Source organism: Ornithodoros turicata, chromosome 1 (assembly GCF_037126465.1).
Source record: "Ornithodoros turicata isolate Travis chromosome 1, ASM3712646v1, whole genome shotgun sequence".
Lineage (NCBI taxonomy): Eukaryota > Metazoa > Arthropoda > Arachnida > Ixodida > Argasidae > Ornithodoros > Ornithodoros turicata.
The window spans coordinates 34,673,702-34,699,566 of NC_088201.1; the positions used below are offsets into that span (position 1 = coordinate 34,673,702).

The following is a 25,865-nucleotide window of genomic DNA, read 5'->3' on the forward strand; positions in this document are numbered from 1 at the left end:
AGCAGGAGAACAGATAACCGAGAGACAGTGGCTATGTGATGGCTTGCAGTCTTCGTCCCTTCCTTGCACGAATCAACCCTAGCTTCGCCTCTATCGTATCCCCTCCAGAATTCAACGATCCTCAGAGTCGGTAATCCATCGTCTGCGCTTCAGTATTCCTTGGCCGGCAACATTCTTATGCAAGATAAGAGTGGGCCCGAATTGCCATGCTTGTGGTATACCTACTGTGTGCACTGCGGATGTTTGTGTAGTTCTATAGCTGACGGTCTCTGAAGTACGCATGGATATGCTATCAGTCGACCGTTCCGTGTGCAGAATGTGCTACAAGAAAGGCAAGGAGACATCCCGCGCTTTTGCGCCCGTGTTTAAAGGACACAGATATTGCGGCCATCTTTTAAATCTCACAAGATCATTGGTAATGCTAAGCGAAGAGGCTCAGGACGAGAGCCGCCGAACAGAAGCTGTTCTTCTTCTGGGCCAGGACACTCTTTTTGAACAGTCTTTGTTCGAAATATCGGCAGCTCTCGCCCTGACGCGTGGCATCCCGACTAGCACAGGAATCCACTTCTCAGTTCAGTCTGTAGTATTTTTATTCCGAAGCACACGAGGCGCGAGTGAAAAAAAAAAAAAGAAACGAAGACGAAAGGGAGCTTAAAACTCAATAAGAACACAGGCCAAACCATTGCTTCTCGTTTATTCGTTAACAATAAAAGAACAGATAACAGGCTTAATATCCAATGGGCCATTGAAGCCGCGGTGTTTCCAATCGATGGCTCCGCCGATCTGCTTTCATTAATCTAAGACAGAGAGAAGCCGCCGCCGGACATTTCTTTGTCTTGTCGAACAACAAGACTCAACTTCCAAGAAGAGCCCTGTCGTATAAATTTTAATTAAGAAGATCTCACGAAACAAGAGGTAACGTGCTCTTTGTCAGGCACACGCAAGACGAATGGCCACTTTACTCTCCAGAGAGACAACAAAAGAAGCGAGTGTGGAAGACAGCGTGTTAAGTCTTTAATGGTCATCTATGTGTAGCCGGCGATATCCCGCTCTTTTCTCCTTTTCGATCTATCACTTTCTTTCCTGTCACTTCATGATGAGCCCCGCAAGCTCAAGTGCAACCACAGCCTCCATATTTTTTTTTTTCTTTCCAATGCAATGCAATCCAATCCAATCCAATCCAATGTGTAGCATACCTACCGCCTCTTTTCAGTGTACGATGGAGACTCGCCATCTTTCTTCATCTTCATGCAGAAACATTATGTCGAACATTTTACGGCAGAGATAACACTCAGACGGAACACATGCACAATGACACCTGCCTTATGTCGACAGGGACACGAACTGCCTTATGTCGACAGGGACCGAACTGCCTTATGTCTGCCTTACCTTACGCCTTACCATACCTTACGATAACTGCCTTACCATTACGCTTTCTTTATAGCTATACCCGTTTGACGCGCGATGTTGCACGCATAATGCATCAAATAGCGATTACGATGGGTAAGTTGTGATGTCTGCATCAGTGTTCCAGCTGTCTTCTGCACATGATTGCCGACGTGAAGCTTTTAACGTGCTAGAATGGCGTTTTTATTTTTAATTGAATTAATTAATTTTATTTTATCACATGAGTGAGAGGAAACAGATGAAAAAGTCAGATTGCGTGACTCGACGGGGCATCTGCTCCCTACGCATGCAGCAGCAGTTAACAGTCACAACAAAGAAACAAACGAAAAAGGAAATCATAATAAAATCAACATCAACATAGGGCAAAGATGTCATCTGCATTTCAACCAGTCAATGAAATAACAATAGAAATACTTAAAATGGAAGGAATAAAACAGAGAAGTATTCTTTAACTGATTTTCTTGAGGACTTCAACAGATCAATATCGATGCTATTCAACAAGGTTAGAAGTGTATACTGAAGTCTCCATTCTCCATACGTTGTCCTACATTTTAGGACAAACGTCAAGGGTAGTTGTAGACAGATCGTGATAGGTTGGGTATTTCAAAGAAATGCGATTTACTATTTTTAGGATGGACTAACCTAAAAAAAGACGTGATTGAAAAAGCGACACTGTCATTGCTATCGGCTTTCATTGCATGAAGGCGCATTTTCCACGAAGTTTCGACAGAAACCGCAAAACGCCATAGTTTCGGATTCCCCAAGAATAGGTGACGTCATCGCGAGTTCTGTGGTCTGTCTCCTAGCGACAGTGCGCGCCCCTTTTCCGACCTCCGCTCTCCGCCCCACGTTGGAGGACTGGCAGCAACTGTGGTGAGGGGACGGAAATCGATCTTCGAGGAGCGAGGTTGCCAGACGTGTGGCAGATTGACCACCCTATGATGCCATACTTCTTAAAACTAGAAAATAATGTTATGATTCTTCCGCGTCGCACATAGAAACAATGTTTTGGGAGAATACAGGGTGAAACAAATTAATTCGGTAGGATTCTGCAGATACGAAATTTAGTCCGTAGTGGCCGTTTAAATATAATTTGTGTACAGTTGTAATAGGTCATTTTGACAACTGATACGTGATAATGACGTGAGGTATTTCACCACCATGCTCAAGCCCAAAGCCTTAAAGTAAAAATATATATGGCAACTGTTGGGTTATAGCTCCCCAGTGGTAACATAAAAGTTATTGTGTTAGCAGTGTACGTGCAGCGCAGTAGTTTTATATTTCATCGTATTATGTTATTTTTCCGAGACTTGGTATGACACAGACAAGCTAGCTTCACAACAGACATGCTACATCATTAGTTAACGCGGATGCATCACCTATTCTCATTGAATCTCCCTTTAGACACACCAGTGTGCAAGCACGAATCTCCAGTGGTGTACGTGGGCTCCCGAAACGACGAAGTGCAAATTGTGTGCGAGACTGTCGCCCATCCGGAGAGGGTCACCTTTCACTGGAGCTTCAAAGACAGCAGCGGAGGCAGACCCATCTACTCCGGCTACAGCGCCGAACATGCGAAGCTGATGAGCGTCATGCACTATGCGCCGATGTTGGACGCCGACTTCGGCACGCTCTTGTGCTTGGCCAATAACAGTGTCGGCTACCAGAAGGAGCCTTGCGTCTTCCACGTCGTGCAAGCCCGTGAGTAAAGAACTTAGTCCATTTCCTAAACGTTTAAGTGTACCTAAAAAATTTGCGGGTTTCATAAATGCATCCCTCCACATGATGCAACCCTAAAGATGCCAAAAAGGCGTTTTGCGTGTCTACAGTAGTCCACAGGAGCCACCAATCTCCAGTGCGCAATTAACAATGTACTAGTTAGTATGTAATCCGATGCATATAATAGGTGCTGCCGCGTGGTATAGTGTTCCTGGGAGGCGCTACCACTTGCTACCTATAATAGCCGGCATTTGTCGAACTAAACGTGAGTGGAGGCCAAGCATAGCGCGATACGTGGAACCCCAGAAGGTACAGCCGAAGCACACCGGAGTCTGCGCGCTCCTTTGGGTATCGCTCCTTGTCGTGCTAGGGCGATGTGGGCATGTGATGACTACGAGAAACCGATAGTGGGACACCCTGCGCAGCATGTACCCATTGATACGTAGATTGAATCGAACCCAGACAGTCGTTTGCGAGTAGATGAGATGTGCACTGTATCCTCCTAAGAGTCGTCCACCGTTACTCCGTGAGGTATAGCACCAGACTATCGATTTCGTTCCGCAGTCTAGCATGCAACGCCTATGTAATCACGAAAAGCGCGATTGAAGCAAAACCCTCAAGTCGGGAGCTGCCGATGTTTCGAAGGCTCCCTACCACAGGCATTTGTTTCAATCAAAGCCCATGTAAGTTATCCCAACCCCTGTCGTTGCTTGAGAAGGCAGACGCCTTGTCTCGAGGATTCACTGCGCCCTGTCTAGTAGTAAACGCTGCACTATTTTACGCAAGACAGCTGGTGGTAATGCTTTTTGGCCGGAATGAGTCTATTGACCTAGACGATTTTTCCTAATGTCTGGCGACCTGTAGCATTAGAGAGTTTTAGGAAATCGTAAGCGCCCTCCGATTCCGACTCCGTATCGCTGTCAGTCAATCAGATATCAGCAACGTGATGTCAGCCACTCCAACAGAATCAGACGATTGGCTTATCATGTTATCGGAAGCGTTATCGTGAAACTTCTACGTTTTCTAAAGCTCCCTATTGATGGCGCTTTCAACCGAGTGACTGTATGCTTCTGTGGGAGACCCTGCGGACGGTTTCAGGAGCAGGATGCAGAAGTCGTTCCCTAGACAGCGTTTTCGTCACAGTGCTCTCTCTCTCTCTCACACACACTTTTTTTTTCTTTTTCATACACGCGAAGCCATTCTCTATACGCTCGGACGGCAGTAAAGACGACTTTAACGGGTCGCCATTGCAGCATTGCCGCTGGCGTAGGATATAATCGCGTCCGAATACAGGAACAGCCCGACAACAAGCTATCTGTCCCTTTGGCTTTACACAATTTAGTGGGAAAATGAAGGGATAGGAAAACACAGACACTCATTGAACAATGATACATGAACAGGGCCCGTTTCTAAAGCGCCTCCCGTCATTTTTGTAAAAGCGTTATGAATCATAAACGTTTATCGGGCGCTTGCTTTTTTTGCTGGCAAGTTGCCCTCAAGCAACTTCTTCAATCGCTTCCGTCTTGAACTTAGTGGCCGTCGGAAGACAAAAGAAGCGGTGAGGTGAGGTCGCCCAGGGATTTATCCATCAACCTGACAGATGACTGCATTCAGTCTCAAGACGGCAAATATCCATTCGGTTACTCGGGAGGAAAATAGGGGAAAACCGTGATGCTCCGAGCAGCTCTCTCGTCTCATACCCCCAAAAAGTACATTGGCCTTCTTTCGGTCGATGTCGGCGCACAAAAGATGAAAATACTATCGATACTACAATCGATACCATCGGTTTTACAGACAATAAAAGAAACTGAGGCCTGTGAGAAAGAAAGTCATTCCAAAGCAGTGACGAAACTGGAAGACAGATGAATAATGAGGTACGAGGGGCCAAGCCTAAGTATGATGCAATACTCTGAGGGTATTGCAATGTTTCATACGTAATGCGTCATCCTTACATGTTATGAATACGTCTCACGTAGCAGTCTCATCTCATTCTGATTTCGTCGCACGACTTTAAATGAGCAGCGAAACGCACCTTCAGAAACTTTTCTGTTTTAACTGCGGCGTAATGTGCAACAAATACAATGAGCTCTTCTGAAGGACCGGTGAGCGCAGCTGTCCCGTAGCGCACGCGAGGTACCTTTGGTCTGCACATCCCTAGAAACGTTCCACTCCTTCAAAGTGCACATAAGTGAACGAGGGAAGACGACCTCATTTCGTGACGTTCGCAGTCCCGGTGAACTAGCCCGGCGCTGGTAGGACAATGTGATGCAGTAAGCATGTGTCGTTACGCGGAAGAGATCGGGCTGGGCCGATAGCTACTTTCCCCGTGCGTGCAATTTCGTAAACTTGATTGCGCAGTGACATTACACGGCACGCCGAAAATATTGCGCGTGGTGGCTCCTGATGGACAGCTTGATGAATGAAGCAGGATTTTGGGGTGTGTTAAATCCATAGATTGAGAAGTTACCCGTAAGAAAGAACTCGTTACGAGTTAAGTTACCGTGTGAAAAATGTAACTGAGTTAATAACGAAGTTCTTCATCCTGAAATGTAACTCGCATTTACTGAGTTACTTAAAAAAAAGAACGAGTTACTTCCAAGTTACTTCGGACACAAAATAGCATTACGCAGGTGCAGCGCGCGTGAGCAGTTGAGTTAGACCTTGAGTTGCCTGCGGAGGAGTGTAACACGCTTAGGTCGTTTCCCTTTATGTCAAACATTAGACCTCTCCCTGTTTGTACACAAATGACCTCATAGTGTTCGACAGCTCCACAAATTTGGTAGAGTTGAACTACACTCTTAAAAAGTGAGCTTCACCATTTTTGTGACACTTGTGCTGTTCATAATAGTCACAAAAAATGCGTACGCCTCCCGTTTTCAACAAATCGGGGCAGATAACAATATCATTCGAGATCATGGTTGGCTAGGAGCGTGCTATACGGTGAAGTTCATTTTTAAGAGTGTACGCTCGTAGCTAGAGGTGAACAAGGTCGCGCCAGAAAGCCACGGTCTTGAGGGGACTACGATAGTCCCTGAAAGGGTGATGGTGGTGGTGGTGATGTCGAAAACCCCTTGCCGTATTTGGCCTCGCACCCTGAAAGGGACGCGTCCTTCGGTCCTACTTTTCTTTCAATAGGACGTAGCGAACAATTGCCCGTTTGTGGAACCCAGCACTCTCCTTCCGATTTGTTTCGGTTTCAGTCTGTCTACCAACGTCTTGATGACGTTTCTCTGGTAGAAGACTATTCGAACGTTATGCATCTTACTCCTTCTGGGCGTAGAATGCTTCAGCTTCATTTCCATGGCAGCTGTTCTTGCTTCCTGAATAAAATACTGTCATTGATTGGATGTCACGTTTTATGGCAAAAACAAAAAAAAAAGAAAAAGAAAGAAATGCCATGAAGGAACCGGAGGGAAACCAAGAAAATATGTGGACGTGAGGGAAAAGCGAATTAAAAGTAACTTGGAACTTAACTTAACTTACTTTGGCAAAGTTACCTGAAAAAGAAACGAGTTCCTCTGAAAGTTACCCCGGCGCAAAAGTACCGAGTTAAGTTACAAGTTACCAAAAAAAGGAACTTAGTTACAGTAACGAGTTACCTTGAACTCTGGTTAAATCTCACTTCCATTCTCGTTTAAACTTCGCAAGGCGGTAACGAACAGCATCAAGCATCACTAGGTTCTCGTGAACAGCACCGACCAGTATTAATGAACGCATAAAAAATTCGTGTAGGGAAATTTCACCTGTTTATGCGACTGATGGGGAATATTGTTTTAGAGCGATAAAGAGCTGTTGGAAGATGACCCACCAACAGGTTGTCGAGTTTTAAGTTGTCACTGACGAAGTGCACTGCAAAGTGGAATAAATTATACGCATAATAGGCGCGTGTGAAAATCGATCATCAGATTGCTACATAACTGGGTATTAGTACCTGAGGCCCTGAGGCTGATCCAGTATATTCCTGAGGGGGGTCCTGCCTTGGACAGCATGATATTACACTACCACGGCCAATTGAAACTCTATGTATAACGACAGAAATTCAGGGGAGTCAGGACATCCTGACACCCCCCCCCCCCATATCCGCCCCTGATTACTACTGGGTCTGTGGAAACCATCTTGCACGAACGTTTGGACCCAAAGTGGGCTTGGATGGAAACATGCTCGTGACCACAGGGGACGAAGCAGGCATAGTAACATTATTTGTGCGTTGGTTGCGCTCTGTAGTGAGCGACAAAGGAAATCGACAGTCGCGAAAGTGGTTATGGGCGATAGTGGTTAGCTCACCATACCTTAGCTATCGGAAGCTGAGCCCACAGCGTTTTGGGCGCGTTAGCGGCGAGTTCAGTGAAGCGGGCATCTCTTGGCAGTCTACATTAACAAAACGAGATCGAAGCGTGGAGACAAGGCGCGGTATTTTACGCGGCTGTCCCTCGAGAAGCCGGTTTGAACGATGCAGAAAGGACAAATAAATTGTAAGCAGCATCAAAACGACATCAACAGCTGGCGGAGGTATTGTTTCACTGATCACGTCGATTTGCCCTTTCCTATTCCGGGCACGACAGATCGCGGCTCGTTGCCACCCTTTGCACCCTCACGGAGGCCTGCGTTTGCTGACACGGTTATTTATTGTGATATTGATCGCGTCATTGTTTGGGATAACTAGCGCACAAGTTGATCTTGTAGTGATTAGGAATTGTGGTATTAGGTATAGACTCACTTCACTGCGTGGCATCATAGCGATGCGGCGGCGCTGCTGTCCTGTTTGGTGGGCAAAATTCGCACGCTAATCGAGTCACTGAGTGTTTTAGGTCGTTATTAAAGGCATGCTGCAAAGTGGTGTAGGTATTGGACGTGTTACGCGGGACAGAAAGGCCAAATACGCCTATACACCATGCGGTTTACTATTCCCTTTTTCCCACCAGCGATGTCTGCTCTATGCGCATGCGCAGATGCGCCCAGTTGTTTACAAATACAACTGGGTACTCCTTCACATACTGAATAATGGTTTGCTACGAAAAATAGACGACTGAGGTATCTGATGTGCAGCCATCAAATAGCCGCGTGCATCAGCCGTCCATTTTTTAATACAGCGATAAAGTAGTGACGTGTGCAGGCAATTGGCGCACTATTACTTTACGAATAAACAATTAACTACATTTTACGATTCACAGGACAACAACAACACTGTTGTTGTTGTCCCTTGACGATGTAGTGGGATGTTTCGCCGCTGAAGCGGCACCCTATCCAATGCTTGAGGGGGGAGAAGATGGTGAATGATGATGAACGTTCAGAGTTCACGCGGGAGCCCTGTTGCTGCTAAAAAGGTGATGAAGGCTTGAAGAGCTCGTAGCTGATGCGCTGGGCTGGGATTGCGCGGAAGTCAGGTTGCACATATGCTTCACTGATGGTCAAAAAAGGAATCGGATGTTTGAGTAGAAACAATTTGAGGCCCGCTAACTTAGATCGTAGCCCCCTTAATTGCACTCCGTTGAAGAACAGTAGCCCGCTTATAAAGCTGGTCAATGACTGAAGGGAATCAACTTTTCTGCAGCTTGCAGTGCCCTGACCTCTTGTAGTGCAGCCGCACCGGGATAAATCGACAAAATGGCCTTCAAGGCAGCGAACACACACAGGACGCTCATGACCATTCCTATGCTTTTCCATGTAGACCCATTTGTGCAAAGAGCAATTTAAATAGTTGTCTCGCGACGTAAAGCCACGAATAGCAAATTAATTTTATTTAAATAAATTACCTAATTTGTTCACTTTCCGTTAATTTTTCAATTTTATGTTGAAATCTAATTTGCGATCGTTGTGTAGCGTCGTACAGTAGGACCGTATGACGAGCTCACAAGCTTTCAAGCACAATGAAGCGTATACGACATCAGTTCTTGCTCTCCAGTGGTGAATCACCCCAGGTCATAGTCACGATTTATTTGTTGTTGTTGTTGACATCAGTTCAGTAACGTCCTGCGAAATGTTGTTGAAACTTTTCGCTCTTCCTATAGGGCCACCAGAGCCACTACGGAACTGTAGGGTCACCAACCTGACGGAGACGTCGTTCGTCGTTTTGTGCGGAAGTGAGACGGATGGCGTGCATGATGCTATGAACACGACCTACGTGCTGGAGCTGTACAGTTTTCAGCAGACTGCTCGCGTGCTTAACGCCAGCTCGACCATGCCGGCGTTCAGCGTACGCCATCTGACGCCTGGTACCGAGTACTTCATTGTTCTTTACGGAGTCAACCGGATCGGAGAAAGCAATGCAGTCAAGATGTACGCCAGCACGCTCGCATCACCGGAGGCTCTCTTAGATACAGGTAATGGTTGGAGGACATTGTTTTCATGCGTTGAGAGTATCGCGCGCATCCAGGATGTGCTGTTGTTAATGCACGCTGTTGGCATATCCCTAAAGTGTGAAGTACTCAAAGGTTCACCAGCATGAAGTCTGTGTCAGGTGCATCACATGAAGACGCTCACGTATCCCATTCGATATCTTTGTTCGATTAATGTGTCCCGTTTACATGAAGCCTTGCAGAACTTTCTTTCGAAGTGTTGTCTGGAAATAATATAATTCGAGTTTATTTTTGCGATGTGGCTCGTGATGTTGAACGAAACGAACGTACGCTGCCGATACACGCACCAGACAATGGAACACATCAGGAGATATCGACAGACCTGACCCTGAAGAGAAACACTTTTCCGGATTGCCCAGCCGTGAGCTGTCAATCAGTACCCGATTCATGTACCTGCCTTATACTGAATGGCATAGGCGCCGACTGCGGGGGGCTTGGGGGCCTGACCCCCCCCCCCCCCGGAAGTTTCCCAGGGGGGGGGGGGGGAGGCCCTGTAAAAATTCGCCTCACAACGTCGCAACACGGAATTCCAGACACCCTGCCCGACCTCTGTGCATGAAAGGAGTGACCCCCCCCCCCCCCCCGCCCCTGTGCCCCGGCCCCCTCCGGCAGATTGAAAACTCTCCGCCTATGCTGAATGGTATACCAGTGTGAAATAGCATTAACGTGATATTCTTCTGTGCACAGTTCTGATTTCAAGCAGTGGGCATTCTCAAGCTCTGGCCACTTTTTATTGCAAAAAGAAAGAAAAGCTCATTTTCAGCTTTGTCACTTTGGCAATGAAGAAACGTACACTCACACCTCGGCATGCAAAACTCTTATTTATATTGTGAGACATAAACGAGTTCATCCTCGCAAAGTGTCTCATCCACTGAGATGCAACCATCATCATCATCATCATATTCGTCTCCTTGATCAGCTTCGCTCGCGGGCTTTCTGCGCGCCGTTTCTGCCTAACAATATTACGTAGATTTGCGGAGCCTCTGAGTCAATGTATGGTTATATTATGACTAACTTAATTCTTTAGTGTTAGAAGTTACGATAACCGAATATTTATATTAATAAGGGGATAAGAACGAAAACTCGAAACCGAGAAAACTTCCAGCGAACGTTTGATAAAGCGATTGCACCTTGTACGCCTCTAGCAGCACCAATGAAGAATGTGTAGCATACATGTACGTATCTACTCTACGTGCGTTTTTTGTTAGCATCGTTTTAGGGTTGGGCGGCTTCACAGAAAACGAAAAAAATGTAGGAGCGTGACTTATCCCCCCTTTTTTTTTCTGTGTTTTTGTTCCTCTTCTTTTTTCTTTGCTTTTTTTATATAATACCACATGCACAGGCTTCTGAGGTAAAGAGAAAAAAAAAAAACAATTTCCACGAGTCGAACCTTGGTGGTTCAACAGTCGCGATGCTATAGGTAGGATGAAGTCACCTGGCTTATTGTGCTGCTAAATGAGCGCTAATGAAAGCAATCTCCCAGACGACCATCATAATATGACGTACGAGTGTGACTGTACGAGACATGACTGTACGAGTTTTTCTTTTTCCTGATTGCAAGGCCAGTAGCACCGTGGCCAGTAGCCTTGCTAACACAATGATGTGATAAAGAAGAACATGTCTCACCAGTGGAAGTCGTAGTCCATATACGCATTGTAACCAACTGAAAGCGACACGAGTTCTATGAGCATGTAGAAAAGGGGCCTGATATAAGTGTTCGTGGCATTGATACACGTGCATTTCCCGTTTCTTACCCTCGTGTAGCGGGTCAATAAATTGCAATACGGTCCTGAATTTGCTTTGGCAAGTACATGCTGGTATTTAAGATGCCACTGCAACAAACATATTGAACTAGTCCTATCCCCTTTTTTGCATGCAGAGGTTCGATCAGTTACTTTTAAAGTTATCGCGAGCTTTAAGCTGATTGGGGTTTTATGGAAAGCCAGTAACAAAACGTCTAGTACCAGCAGTATTCTATTACGACGCGCTTCAAGAAATTCCTTCAAATGCATGGTGTCTAAAAGTTTTGTCGCTTGTAGCGTATAGTAACTCTTGGGGACAGCCCACTCACGCTCTGAACCATTTGAAATGTGGGCAAGCCGCGTTTGATGCCCATAAGACGCGGACCATTCAGCATGTCAAGAGCATGAAGATTTTAGGTAACCCTGTGTCTCTAGGTAACAACCTAACGTGGTGACTCCATAGCCAAAGAAAAAACAAAAATAAGGGCAAGTAGTTTAATGTAAGTACGTAGGCAGTGAATGAACGTCTGTTATCTATTTTTTTTACTAACACACTGCACTAAACTAACTTGAAGTCCGTGAAAACAGACGTGAACACAGTCACATTCGTGCGAACAAGAGTTCGTTTACACTCAGTTTGCACCCGCCCATCAACATGCCTTTTCCTCGGTAAGGGGTCATGCGGCGAGTTTCTCGGGACGAACATACGATCCGTAGAAAAACAACTGTGTGAACATGTCAGTAGACTTTAAAGGGCCCGTACGCTGGAAGAACGGATAACACACGGACGGGAAAAACGTTCGTGTCAGTTCGGCCTCAGAGTGTTTTAGTAAGCCGTCGATAACGTTGGCTTTCGAAGTACCATACCTATACTACACCCAATCAACGAATAAGATTCGGAGTCAGCTGCGGTTGGTTCCAGTAGGTACGATACCCTTACGTTGACGTTAGCGGCGGTCTACTAAAATACTCTATTTTTCCTCTGATCGAGCTGCACCCAAACCGAACCTTTCCGTTTGGATCTAAACAAGGGAAATAACGCTTCCAATCACTGGGTACAACATAACCTCCGTTGAACACAATGATGGGAATCAACAACACCTGTCCTGCCCAAATCTGGTCTGAGTCTGATTTAATGCCGCATTCGCAAACTACGTCTCTCTCTCTCTCTCTCTCTCTCTCTCTCGCGCGCGCGCGCGCGCACCATGCGCATACACACGCATACACACATACATGCATAAAGAGACGATGATGGGATGGGGCTGATGCCGGACAGCCGGCTGGGCGCTGCCCCAGTGCCATTACGTATCATCGGGTACGTTGTCCCCTTATTGAGAGTGACATACTCATTTCAGAACCCGGATGGGCTGTGCTTGGTCTGGGCGTGTATTCTACAGTTCTCGTCGTACTTCTTATCATGCTGTTTATTGTCACCATCATAATGATACTGGTGCTCCGGCGGTGGAAAAGAAGCCGTGCACGAAGAGGTTAGTCGAGTCTTCAATTGTTTCGTTGCTCCTCCTCCTTGTATGGACCGTTGTAGTACGCAGTCATAGTGAACAAAACGATAATAAAAAAGCCACAGCTTGTGTTTTGTGCTCCTGTCAATACCACCACCTCAAGCTCAAGGAAGTGATACCATCAACATCGTTACACCGGCTTGCTTGCCTTTTGATGCTTTGTTCATCGATAAACTAAAATGTTTCGTGAATTCATGATTATTTTATCGATTTTCAGGAAAGGCGGCTAGTCAACATGAAAGGCAGTAAGTACACCTACCACTTCTCTATACCTGTATGGGATGTATATATATATATATATAAGTTCAAAAAAAAGACGCGGAAACAGATTTTAGGGAAGTTACAAACACTAATTTATTACATAGGGAGACGTTAAAAAGTAAAATGGGCAAGGGGTCGACGTTTCGACAGTGGCACTGTCTTCGTCAGGACAAAAGATGCGTAGCTGGTTACACATTACTTAAATAGGTTTGGTACATGACGTCTGTCGAAACGTCGACCCCTTGCCCATTTTACTTTTTAACGTCTCCCTATGTAATAAACTAGTGTTTCTAACTTCGCTAAAATCTGTTTCCGCGTCTTTTTTTGAACTGCTGTAAAACTTCGTGGCCGTTTTATAATCCTTTTACCTCACCCTATATATATATATTAAGTTGATGTTGTTGCACGTATTACTGGTTGTCTATTTTCCCACAAGCTTCAGCCACTTTCTTTTTTCTTTCTTTTTCTTTTTTTATTACAAGGCACAAGAACTGACTGTGCCTGACTGTTTGAGTCTTTCTTGACTGAGTCTTTCTGAGACTGTTTCATTCACAGTCAGAAAATTGCTATAAATTTACTACGAAGCAATTGGCGTGCATAGTTCTCAGGTAACGTTCACACGGGCCAACTGTCTGCACCAACACGCGGACCAACTTCGGAGTTGGTGGCAATTGGCAGACACCACCAACCATGACCAACTCGAGTTGGTAGGAATCGGTCGCCCGAAAGGTGGTGGTGGAACTGCTTGCCGCAGTCGGCCATGCTTAGGCGGGCAACGTCCCGACTATCGCGGGGGGCGATCGTGCGTCCTGGGCCGACTTCACAGGGAACTGTGCCGATCGAAAGGTGGTGGTGGTGGTGGTGGTGGTGGTGAAAGGGCTCGCCGTTGTCGGCCTCACAGAGGTGGGCACATTCACGACTACCGCCCTGGGGGGAATGTGCGTCCTGGGCAGACTTCTAAGGGAACTGTGCCGACATATGTCTGAAAGACAGTTGTTTCGCGGCGCTAACACGGAATCAAAACAAAAAATGTCCGAAAGCGTGTGAGGAAAACCTAGGAAAAACCCCAGACAGCACAGTGGGCATCGGGATTCAAACCCGGTACCTCCCAGTCTCGACGTGACATAGCCAGCACGCTCGAAAACGTCAGGTTGGTCGTGCATCGACCAATCAGAGAGAGGAGCATTGTCACGTGACCGGATCACATAGACCAAACTGCAGGAAGTCCACTCCCGATGGCGGTGCGATTTCGTTCGTGCCGTAACCCGTTATATTAATAAATTGCATTGGTTAAGAATTGTGTAGGCGAAGCAGAGAAAAAAAGTTTTCTTTGTTAAGAACTAACGCCACACAAACATATCAATAGGCATTTTTAGGAGAATGTTGCTCTCTCGGCGAAATAAGCAGGCGTAAGGTTGTTTGAGGTGGGAGCTGCCGAGTTGGTATGTGAGAACACGAAGACGGCACCGACTCCAAGTTGGTCGTAAGACGTTGATTCGAGTTGGCGCAGAAAGTTGGTCCGTGTGAACGCTGCCGTCATCTATAGTGAGTACAGTGGTAGCTAGTTCGGCATCCGCCGCTGAGAAGGCCATTTGCGCTTTGGGCGTCAAATATGGCAGGTACAATTGAGCGTTGCGTCAAAGTCGAACTACATGCATGGTGCAATTTTTGCACGCAGAATGCTTAAACCTCATTGAGATTTAGGGACGCATGTTAGTCATTTGTAATGAGACCTGTATGTCACGAAGCCAAGTGTATAAGTAGGTAGTAAAATTTAAAAACAGCATTCGCACCAACTAGCCCAATTGCTCTTCGTGGTAAAAACGGCGCCATTTGGCTTGAAGATGCGGCCTGGCCTGGCTAGCGACGTAAATACAGCATGACACTGTTCAATCCGTTGAGGACCTGGTACGGGAGAATCGATACGTTACTGTCGTTGCAGCAGTGAAGGCGAGTCACGGATCAGCACATCGACAGTAACACATTGATTCTCCCGCATCCAGGTGCTGAGAGGCTTGGCATTTGTCGGGATTCACGACGTTAGCAATATACGGCCAGGACGGCGCGGGAGCATCTTCAGGGCACGTGACGCCTGTTTTGGACTTTAGAGTCTACCGTTGCACCACTCGTAGACTTGGCTTCGTGACATACAGCTTTCATCACAAGTCACTCACATCCGTGGAGATCAATAAGTTTTAAGCCTTCTGCGTGAAAACATCGCTAACATCGCTAAAACATCGTAACAAGTGATTGGCTGTCTTGTACTGAGCATCAACTACTTCTGCGCTGCAATAAATCTTATGTACAGGGTGTTCATTTTTATACGTAACAGATTCTTTAGAAAAAGCTATGACAGCAGCATAGATGTAGTTTTTGCAATTGTGTAAAACGGCTAGGCGGGACATCCTCTCGAAGAGAGCATGTAACTACTTAATGACTAATTACCTAAAATTTATTAATCAACTCTTTAATTAGGGGATTCCGAGCAAAATCGATATAGCAGAATGGGAGACAATCCTCGTTGAAAGCCATCCCATTTTTGAAACATACTAAAACGGGCACGTGCGTCCAAATAACTGTCGCCAAATTTCGATACTCAAATGAACCGAAACCGCGCCGATCGGGAGTGCAGGGAGGACAGCGCGCATTCCACGTCAGAGGGCCACGTGCTTTGGAGCAATGGAGATGATTGGAGTGCGCGCTTATCTCCTGGCAAGATTAACCGCTTTGCCGCCCAGACAAGCCTCCGTCGGCGAAGGTCATGCGCTCCTGAGGCGCGCTGTTTTGGTTTCGGCCCATTTGCATTGCGAAATTTACGCGCTCGTTACAGAATTTTTATAGAATGGCTTTCAACGTGAATTGTCTCCCATTCTGCCACCTCGCTTTTGCACGAAATTCTCTCTTCGTACTCTCTTCGAAAGGATGTCCGCCTGGCCGTCATCTTATATTTGGTTTTGCTTCATCATATTTTTGTTTTAGGAATAGCAAGCCGAGCTTCGGTCAGGCTGACCTTTCCGATATAAACGTATATCTCCCCCCCCCCCGTAGAACCCACCAGCAAAAACGGCATCTGTGTAGCTTTCATAGCTTCTTAGTTAAAAATCTGTAACGGATAAAAATGAACACCCTATATACTTTACACACATCTGCACAAATTCACTTGCACCGATTCGGGTTATTGATCCCTATAATGCAAGGCTTTATTATATACTTCTATGAGAATGTAATGCCAGAGTAATGACACTACTTGATGAAAGTAATGGTATTAGTAATGCATTACTTTCCACAAAAAAGTAATGAGTAATGTAATGCATTACAAAATATAAGTCATTTCCCCACCTCTGATCAGTACCTATTTTTATTAAAGACGACGAAACAGTGCTTATATAAATCGACTCAAAAATGTTTAATGTTCAATCATAAATGTTCCAGTCTGGAATCTGAGAATATGGTGTCTCTTAATATTGCGCACTTACGCAAGATGTGTATAAAGTCGTGTGCAATTCCAGCAGCTGTCTCGCCACCATTGACCGCACGGGGAAGACGGAAGGCTATTCAGGGAGTGAAGAAGTTATGGGCCTCGGCGGTGAGAAAAATGACGCAATGGAATGTGGTCCCCTCACGATAGTGATTCCTTTCCTCTATCGCAGGTTTGCCGGAACAGGGCGACTTCGTGCTCGACAACTCTGTTCTCCGCCCCCGTACAGCACATTGCGTCAATGAAGTCCCGATCGTCCCAGCGTACCATGGTCACCACAACGGGATCCGCCTTCAGACATTCTCTCGGGACGTTGTTTAGTGGTCATCTTGCCGCTTCTTGGACGATTTCAGCAATGCTACGGATGCACTTTGAGAAAACTAACGGGGACAGCGATTCGTTTGGTCGACCCGGTAACACGGCAAAACGTGGTGTGTGTTCAACAGGCGACTATCCCGAGAGCTATTATTTCTAGAGGTGACACTGTACGATGGGTACCTGATATTTCTGATACCTGATATTCGTCGTGTTCTGTGATACCATGAAATCTTGAACGCGTCCTTATATATAGCGACGTTTGTCTGCACCTATTTGGGCGCAAATACAAAGTCCCTTCCAGCAGAAAGAGCGAATCGTATCGAGAAGCATTCGCTATTGTTACCAGTTGTTACACTTGAAAGTGCTAACGTAGCATTATTTATTCAGCGGTCATATAGACGTTAGTACGTACAGCATTTACAAAATGCAACATCCTGGCGTCAGTAACATAGCGTAAGATAAAAGTCCTTTCAGTGAGCATACTATATAATGTCGACGTCAAGTACGGTATCTGTTCCAAAATAGGTCCACCCCGTTTTCTGGTGCCCCAGAAAGAAGAGAAACCATGTAAACACAGTCGATCAATATACGTTCTACGCCACTTGTTATACCGAACTGCGGGAGATGTCTTGCGTCATGACTCATGAGCCGCATCACCTCACGTGTACCGCAATAGCACCCATCGTCTCCTGCGCCAACGTAAGCATTTCCCCTCGAAAAATTCACGGACGCTAAGACTGAAAAGGTCAGGCTGTTATTTTTCAAAGACTAGCATGGAAGATGACTGTACAAATAGGAGATATTTAACCGCGAGACAAATTTTCCAATAAGGCTCAACTATTCCACATTGCTCTTGCGCGGAACAAGAAGCCCGAGTGAAGAGAACGTGAACAGCTCTCAACGACTCACGCAGTCTCAACGCACGAGACGGCCAACGTCGAAGGTGTCGCAATGTGATGTGTGATGCCGAGATCGCTAGCACGACATAAACAGAGCCTTTCTTTTTTCATAATTTTCTGACGCCAATATTTAATTGAAATTAGGTCTCCCATTCTACTGTACCCGCAATCGATCACCATCAGACTCTCAGACCTGCGTGGTGCATCTATGTTGCATCTTGGATTTGAGCCGATGGGTATCAGATATTTCAAAAAGTGCTTTTGCTACGTTTGATTCTCCGCGTATCGACCCAAAAGAAGTCATATCGGTATAAAAAGAAAGAGGTCTATCCTTTCTGCATTGTCTATATCTGAGCCCCCTAATGGAGCGCTGCCTTTCCATACCGAGAGGCGATATCACCAGGGCCTACGGAAGGAATGTTCCTAACGACTTTTGCCAGTAAGCAGAGCGAAAAGATGGCTTCACCAGCTGCACGTCTCCGCGGGACGCAGATGGTCGCCTCCACTGCGTTCCTTTTTGAATAAAGAACGCAGAGGAACCAAATAGACATTGATCCAGAAGCCGTCCACCACGTTCGTCCCCTGTGTCACTGCTGCACGTGCTGCAAGCAACTGTGTCGTTGTGCAAAGACGGTGTGTGCTCCCCAGGTTGAACGGCGTAACATGAAGCATCGGTGTGAGTGCTTAGAGCAGCACCAGCGGTTAATAAGAACATTTGCGAAGCCTGACGGGGCAGTCACAGACGCTTGTACAAAGTAGTGAAACTGTACGTATCGGTTTCTTTCTTGTGACTGATGCACGTTTCTTTTTATTTTATTTTTTTCAATGACTGATGCTCTGTGTTGGTCTGCAAGGCAGACCTATAGCTATTGTGTTGTCATGAAACAAAACACGGTCAATGATTATTTATTTATTTATTTTCGGATATCACGTCACCAAGGTGGCACTTTTTGCAGGGGGCAAGCAACGGAGAACGCCTCAGTTGTTTTCCCATTCAGTTTTTCTGTTCTGTATAACGAGGGCTTCACATGTCAGCAGAACGCAACATCACCGTGCTCAACTTAGATCCAAAGGTGAAATCAACGCGTGATATCACGTCAACCTTGACATTCTAGTGCCAAACTTAGCTAACAAGTTGACATGTCTTAGATTAATGCTACGGGAAATGTCATGGGAACTAATACTGTGTTGTATACGTATATATTGTTGCCATATTGTAGTAATTAAATGTTGTGTGTTGCTGCGGCTGCACGTCACGTTCAACGGGATTGTGATACTCGCTCAAGGTTGAAGAAAATGTGTCGTGTTACATGTATGTGCTTCTAAGTTGTGCTTCAACAACGTCCACACGTGACCAGCGTCGGACAGCGATGAAGAAAATGAGCGCGTGCGATTCTTTCAAGTTCTCACGTGGCGTCCAAGGTCATGTCACCACTGCTATAGTTGTAAGTGGGTCGATAATACTAAGCAATTACACTAGATGGTCACTTCATCTCTCCACGGCGTCGTATTTTAATCACTTAAACGCAGCGGTTCCCAAACTGTGGTTCGCGACCCCCAGGGGGGTTGCGAAACGGCTCGGGAACTTGAAAAAATGAACAGCAAATGATGCTCTGACCACTAAACAACGTCAAAAAAAAGCTCATGGCAGCGGACCGCGAGGTCTAACGAACAAGCTCACTTTAGTGACGAGAAACAGCCATTCCTGCTGCCATGCGGTTTCCTTTTTCTTTTTTCTATGTTTGCTAGCCCGGCTGATTCACTCTGCAAAGGGTAACTACCACATTACACTGCAGCGTCAGGTTTGTGTACTACTGTTCACGCATTGAAATCGCAAAGCTTGTGGCATCGTCAAAAGCGGGGGTCGCGAGGCGATATCTTATATTTTTGATGGGTCGATGTGTAGCAGAGTTTTGGAGCGATGACTGCTCACGTCTCTGCCTGTACCACGCCACTCCGGAGCAAGTGAACTATAACGTTGCGGACGAACAGCAACAGATATAGTGATGATGAATGGGGAAATTCACCACTGATGAAAGCATTCAAAGATATGGGGAAAATGCGTCAACAAGTGCTAGAGTAGACGACGGTATGGCCAGTGACCGCGGTAACATTGACAGTATCCGCATTCTCATGATACTCGCGCATCTAAGATCCGCAGCCGCAACTGCGCTTGAAGTAGGTGCACTCGTGCTACTCAATATCCGCGCGGCGTTGAGTATATCCGCACATCTGCGGTCATTGCATTTGTAGGAAAAAATCTACGTGACGAAAATGTTGTGTTTTTGTTTTGTTTTTTTCAGCATACAAACTTAATGTCGTAATGGACAAACTTAATGGAACATTGTCATCTACAGTTGCCCAATAATAGCAGTTCAAGGCACAACAACGAAGGGATGATGACACTTCGACAGCATTCTCTGCGTGCTCTCAATCATCGTTTTACCTAGAGGACTGTCACCTAAGGGATAGCGTTGATGATTCTGCGAACGCGCAAAACATAAATAGAGCTTTGCACAAAACCATCAACGCTATCGCTTACGTACGCCATCGCGTATATAAGGGATAGCGTTAGTGGTTTTGCGCACGCGCAAAACGTAGAGAGCTTCGCTCGCACCAAAACTCACTATTTTCAATAACGTAAGTAGCAAGCGTATCAACGTTTTCTCTTTTTTTTTCTTTTTTCTGCACAAGTTCGCACTTTTTGCCACGGCACGTAGTGTTTTTTTTTTTTTTTTTAGTTCCGTGTTAGCGCCCCGAAGCAACTGGCACGTAGTAGATGTGTCAATTCTGTAGAGTGTGTTTTAATGCCATCTCACTTCTTTCCCTCTACCCCGTCTTACGCGACACGTGTTTCTGGGTGCACCAATTCACTAATTCATTCGGGAAAGCAAGACGTAGACGACTTTTTCGCGACTTTTCCTAATCACGATAATGGATCTCTCTTGGGGTGAACTTGCACCTTTTTATTGCTACTTGTCGATTTGTTAAATCGTCGTTTCAATTAAGCAATGGGCTCTGCCTGCAGACGAGATGTTCTGTTCGTGGTCTGTAACCAGCGTATTGATGGTCCCATCAAGTATCCTCTTAATTCACATCACACGATGCTTCGCTTGACGGGGTCTTTTCGGGTCGGGTAGACTTTTCCAACAGACACAGGCCTACTGGCCGAGCTCTAAGCCTTTGCCCTGCTGCCTCCGCGTGCATGTCATGCTAATTCATTCACATCACGTCAACTCACATGCACAGTCCCGCAGCCAAAGTGGGGAGCACCCCATGACATAATCATCCATCGTTTAGCTGTAGAGAGGTTCCGTGGCTTTCGCCAAAAGTCATGTAATCGAAAAGCCATTCATACAGCACAAATCAGATTGTGCAAAGCCCGAGCTATGGCCTCTGAACTGATTCGCGCACTTGGAGACAAGCGCTTCGAGCACTTGGAGACGAGCCAGTTTTAGCAAACCATTGGTAAGGTTATCGTGCCTATCGGAACCAATAATAGTCGTGTGTGACTCAGAATCTTATCCACTGATTGGTTCCGGTTGATACGGTTCAACGCAAGCCACGTTATCAACGGTTTGCTAAAACTATCTAATTGTGGAAACCATTATCTGTCTGTAGGGGAGGGCATGGGCGCGGTTCTCGTTTTAGATCCAGAGCGATACCACATTCAATTCCCATACCATTTTCTTGTCGCGTATGTGTCTGGCAATGAACTTTATCACTTGTCTCGACTCCAGTACGGGTGTATGCGGCCTCCCCCACAGACAAATGGATCGTCCGACCGGCTTCACATCTCGTCCCCAGCAGGTGCTCGAATTGCTCCGGAGATCGCAGCTTGCGCGTTGCACTATCTTTCATTTGTGCTGTCCCAAGCAGCACAATGTACTGAAAGTCGAGTGCAATAGGGGTGGACGGAATGTGTCTTAGCAATGCTTTTTAGTTTCACGAGTCTGTTCAAGGCCTTCCACCTAACCGTCCACCCCTATTGCACTCGACTTTCAGTACATTGTGCTGCTTGGGGTAGAAGTCATTTTTCTCAATCCTACTTTGAGTCACTGATTTGCCATACAAGTTCAGCGATAATATCAGATGACCGCGCATACGCTCTAAGAAAATGAAGAGTAATTACAGCTTTTAGTCTCCTACATTGCATTTACTCCCCATTTTAGACTCCTGACCCCGAGCATTGCAAATAGTTCCTAAATTTCGTGCATTTTGTCCCGAAAGGAACTAATCGTAGTGGCAATTATTCTACTCTTCAAAAGTGCTCTCGGGTACTCGCGTGTCATCACGGAGAAGCAACTATGGCTATGGCCGGCGTACAGAGGCTGGCAGGAATGGGCGAATTCAGCTGGTCGTTTTCGTGCTGAAAAAGTTGCACTGGCTCGAGGTCCTTTTGCGGAGTGTGGCGCTCCCGCGCTCGTACCCACAGGTCGGTCGCGCCGTCCGCCCTCCGCTTCTCCGTTTGGACCCACCTCTAACTTAAGCAATATTTTTAAGGCTGCAGACAGCCGGATCGGAAGACGGTTTTGAAAAGAACATTCAGTGACACCTAGTGACACCCAGAGGAGAGGCGCTTTGCACACGCACACAACACGCAAAGCTCTCTTGGCTTAGTAGAGGCTCCGGTTCGGAGCGAGAGAAACAGCGTGGACGGAACGCGCTCTGTAGAGCCGCAACTTAACGCATCCAAAGAGTGGTCTACACGAGGGAGTTAGCATGGTTCCAGTGCCGACACCTGAAACCAGCCACGAGCAACAAATGAAAATTTCTAGTTTCTACAGCTGCACGTAGTAACGAAACACGACACTCACCACATTGCATAAATAGATTACCCCCACATGTACACAGTACAATATTTATATCTCCGTCATTTAACAATTTCACCGCGCTAATTAGTCGCTAATTACTGCACCAGGGTTTCTGCTCTGAAATTGCACTTTTTCCGCCACGAGCTAATTGAAAGCTGCTTTTGCGTGGCTTTATTCGCTCAGAATGGAGCTCTCGAAAATTCCACCGTGAGCAAAGTTTATCTCTGTGCATTGGTGCTTGTGAGGCAGAACAACTAGAGGCCGAGTGGTTGTAAATTTAATTGTGTCGCGGGACCAATAGAGAGAAACCCAAGATGATTTCTGCGCTCTAAAGTGCTTATGGGCTCTCTGTCTCGGAGTTTAACGGTAGAGGGGGAGGGGGGGGGTGCTTAATGTGTAAACTGCCCCAGCCGGAAGCTCGTCCTGGAGTGATTCTGGTATGAGAAGGAAAATTGTAAAACTCCGGGACGGAGAGGCACCTGTCATTGAATCATGATCTGTCCGGCATCATGATTCCTTCGCTCGTGCTCTTTATTAAACGTCACACATCAATAATAGTCCTGTCACATGGCAAATTGAATGTCATTCTCAGCGTTTGACAATCACACTGAATGACATTCGTTCCCTGTCACACGGTGAAATCAAATAGCATTACATGCGAATGGCATTCGCCCAGGGAACGAGTTCGAGGAGCTCATTCGCTTTTCCCTCTCGCTCAGACTGCGTACCCTCGGTCAGTAGAGAGGTAGCAAAAACAACAACGATAAACCGTTAGGAGAAATTAAATACGAATGAAAAGTTCTATTCCAATATTTTCACGAATTTAATAACTTGTGACACGAAGTAAGAAAGGCTTAACACTGTTTTTCAGAGAACTACTATCGCTCCCAGTTGTCATCTTCCCAAGTGCAGTCCAGATAGAATCCTTACTTGTCTTGGCTTGTGATACTTAGCAAACTGAGTGTCATCCAAAATGCGACAATTCTGTGAAATAATCTAATGTTTCACTAGTTTCGCGAAAGAGAAATAAAGATATGACGAATGCACCTGTACCTAGATCCTGGCGAGTGCAGGGGGGGGGGGCGAACGCCACCCCCCCCCCCAAAAAAACGTAGGTTTATACATTGGATGTCCCTCTCTCCCCTCCTTCACTCGCGCTTCGACAAAGAAACCCCTCCCCCAAACCGAGGATCTGCATCCGCCCCTGACTTAGCTTCATATGCTGGTGTCTTAATCATGGACAGTGACATCATTCACTTTCTCTTGACACTTATTGACACTGGCTTACTTCGTGTAGCTCGATGCAATACAAACGAATGACATTCAATTTGCCGTGTGACAGCGCCCACAGGGGTATAAGACACCTCTTTGGGCTGGTTGGTCATAGTCAATCATGATAAAAGCACTAAAATTCACATTCACAAGACACACACAACACGCAAATAATCGCGAATCGGTGTGTGTGTGTGTGTGTGTGTCTATTTACGTGTTGTGTTTGTACGCATCAATTCGCCTGTCTTCACATTTTCATGCAACCATGTGGATTCTCTCTGCCAAGCACACCATGCTTATTAAATAAAGTAATAAGAGCTGCATGCCCAACGGGAAAAACAATGTCGGCACAAAGTCGGCCCAATGTACAGTGTCAGACTAAAAGTTGTCGGCCCGACCTATGTAAAAGTGGCCGGGCCAAGGTTGAGGATTGACATTGGCCTAACGCGGCCTGACTTAATCTGCTGGAGGTTGGGCCAACGTATATGGCCGACCTAAACGACATAGGGCCAAAGTAGTGCCAGCATAAAACCGAGATTAGTTGCAGCTTGGGGTCTCCCTGGCTTCACCCTAGCCAGCAATATATTTTTATTGATGGGCCGACCAAGGCCCCACAGTCATAGAGCAGTAGGCCCGACGCAGGGGCGGATCCAGGGAAGATCCTCGGGGGGGGGGGACACAAAAAAAAAGAGAGAAGACGGGGGGGGGGTCGCCATGTAAGACGGCGAGCTGCTGCGCTTTCATTTCACACCAGAACTTTATTTATGATCTACATGTTGCGAAGCTTAGGCGAAAGGCGCACACGGGATTGGCGGGAAAACGGAGCGTGCGGCAGGAAAATCTGCCGGAATGGGGGGTAGAGGTATGTCTCGGGGGGGGGGGGCCCTGGATCCGCCCCTGGCCCGACGTTGGATGGACGTATTCATACTCAACTGTCTCGTGGCATAGGGTAACGATTTATCATCCTTTGTTTGTTGCTCGTATTTCCCACAACGGACAGTGAGCACGCCGTTTTCAAGCACAGAAATTCCCCACAATGGAACAGCGTTTCAAAATGCGACAAAATAGGGAGACGGAGAATCATAAAAACTCGCAATATGGCCAGAGACCACCAGAATCAAACAGCTCACAAAGAAAAGCAATTGCATTTATCGTATTGCCAACTCTAGGATGGGACAAGCGTAAGCAGTTCTTGCCTGAGGAAGAACAGATACAATACATAGGTTGTCTAGCGAGCTTCCACAAATTCGGGAATCCTGTTCGCGTGTGAGTCAAAATCAAGGGTGAGGTGTCTAAGTTTAATTCGACGTGTACACAAACAACACTGAAATGAGGAATTGCTGGTCGTATTAGCTCACCGTGAAGATAATGTCTCTGTTTCTTACTGATTTTGGTTCAAGACAATCTCCTGGCCAAACGAAAGTCGAACTTATGAAGTGCTACACCGTTCCACGTTTCCCTCTCCCCAAGGTTGATTTGGCGCTCTTTGGCCCAAGCTGCCCTTGCGCCATAAAACCTTCAATTACCCAAAGAACACACGCGGTCCTCAGGAGGTCCCCACAGTGTCATCGTGTCCTCGTCCTTCGAGGTTATCCTCAGGACGTCCTGAGGATAACACTCTCGGACTGTCCTTTAAGAGTCATTCCGGTACGTCCTGTGCCCGTACCTGTGGGTAGCTTGCGGGACGATAAATATTACTTTGTTTAGTTTACCTGTTCAGACTTTCTAAACACATTTGTTTTCTTCTGGGGCCGATCCTGGGACCTGATTGACATTTTTCTGAAATAAAGGGTGGTCCAGGGTAAAATTCTCTGCATCTAAAAAGGATGACTGTCTATGATAAATGGAGCGCATTACTTGTGGGATGCAGAGAAACGCGCGATTCTGTCACACTGTCTCTTTAAACCGCTGCACTGGTTGTCCGTTATGAATTGTACTAGAAACAAACAGCGAGATTGTATTGCGGAAGTTAATTAAGATGTATGGAAAAAGAGAAGTTATCAGGACTGCGTCTGGTTTCGTATAAATTATACGCAGAAAAATGAGGTACAGGTGGGTGCAGGTGAAGTCGTCCTCACA

At 46.3% G+C, this 25,865-nt stretch overlaps 1 protein-coding gene across 3 annotated transcripts in view; it reads left to right on the forward strand.

Moving 5' to 3' along the window:
* The window catches only part of LOC135377951 (roundabout homolog 1-like), a 366,826-nt gene extending 349,446 nt beyond the window's left edge, over positions 1-17,380 (forward strand). For 2 of the 3 annotated variants that reach the window (XM_064610737.1, XM_064610735.1), the window contains exons 7-12: positions 2,812-3,108; positions 9,135-9,446; positions 12,580-12,711; positions 12,962-12,989; positions 16,515-16,591; positions 16,656-17,380. In XM_064610737.1, coding sequence (XP_064466807.1) covers positions 2,812-3,108; positions 9,135-9,446; positions 12,580-12,711; positions 12,962-12,989; positions 16,515-16,591; positions 16,656-16,804 — 995 coding nt within the window. In that variant the 3' untranslated portion in view covers positions 16,805-17,380. The remainder of the gene's footprint in view (positions 1-2,811; positions 3,109-9,134; positions 9,447-12,579; positions 12,712-12,961; positions 12,990-16,514; positions 16,592-16,655) is intronic. The other variant, XM_064610736.1, reaches the window with a different exon arrangement.
* Positions 17,381-25,865: the final 8,485 nt, after the last annotated feature.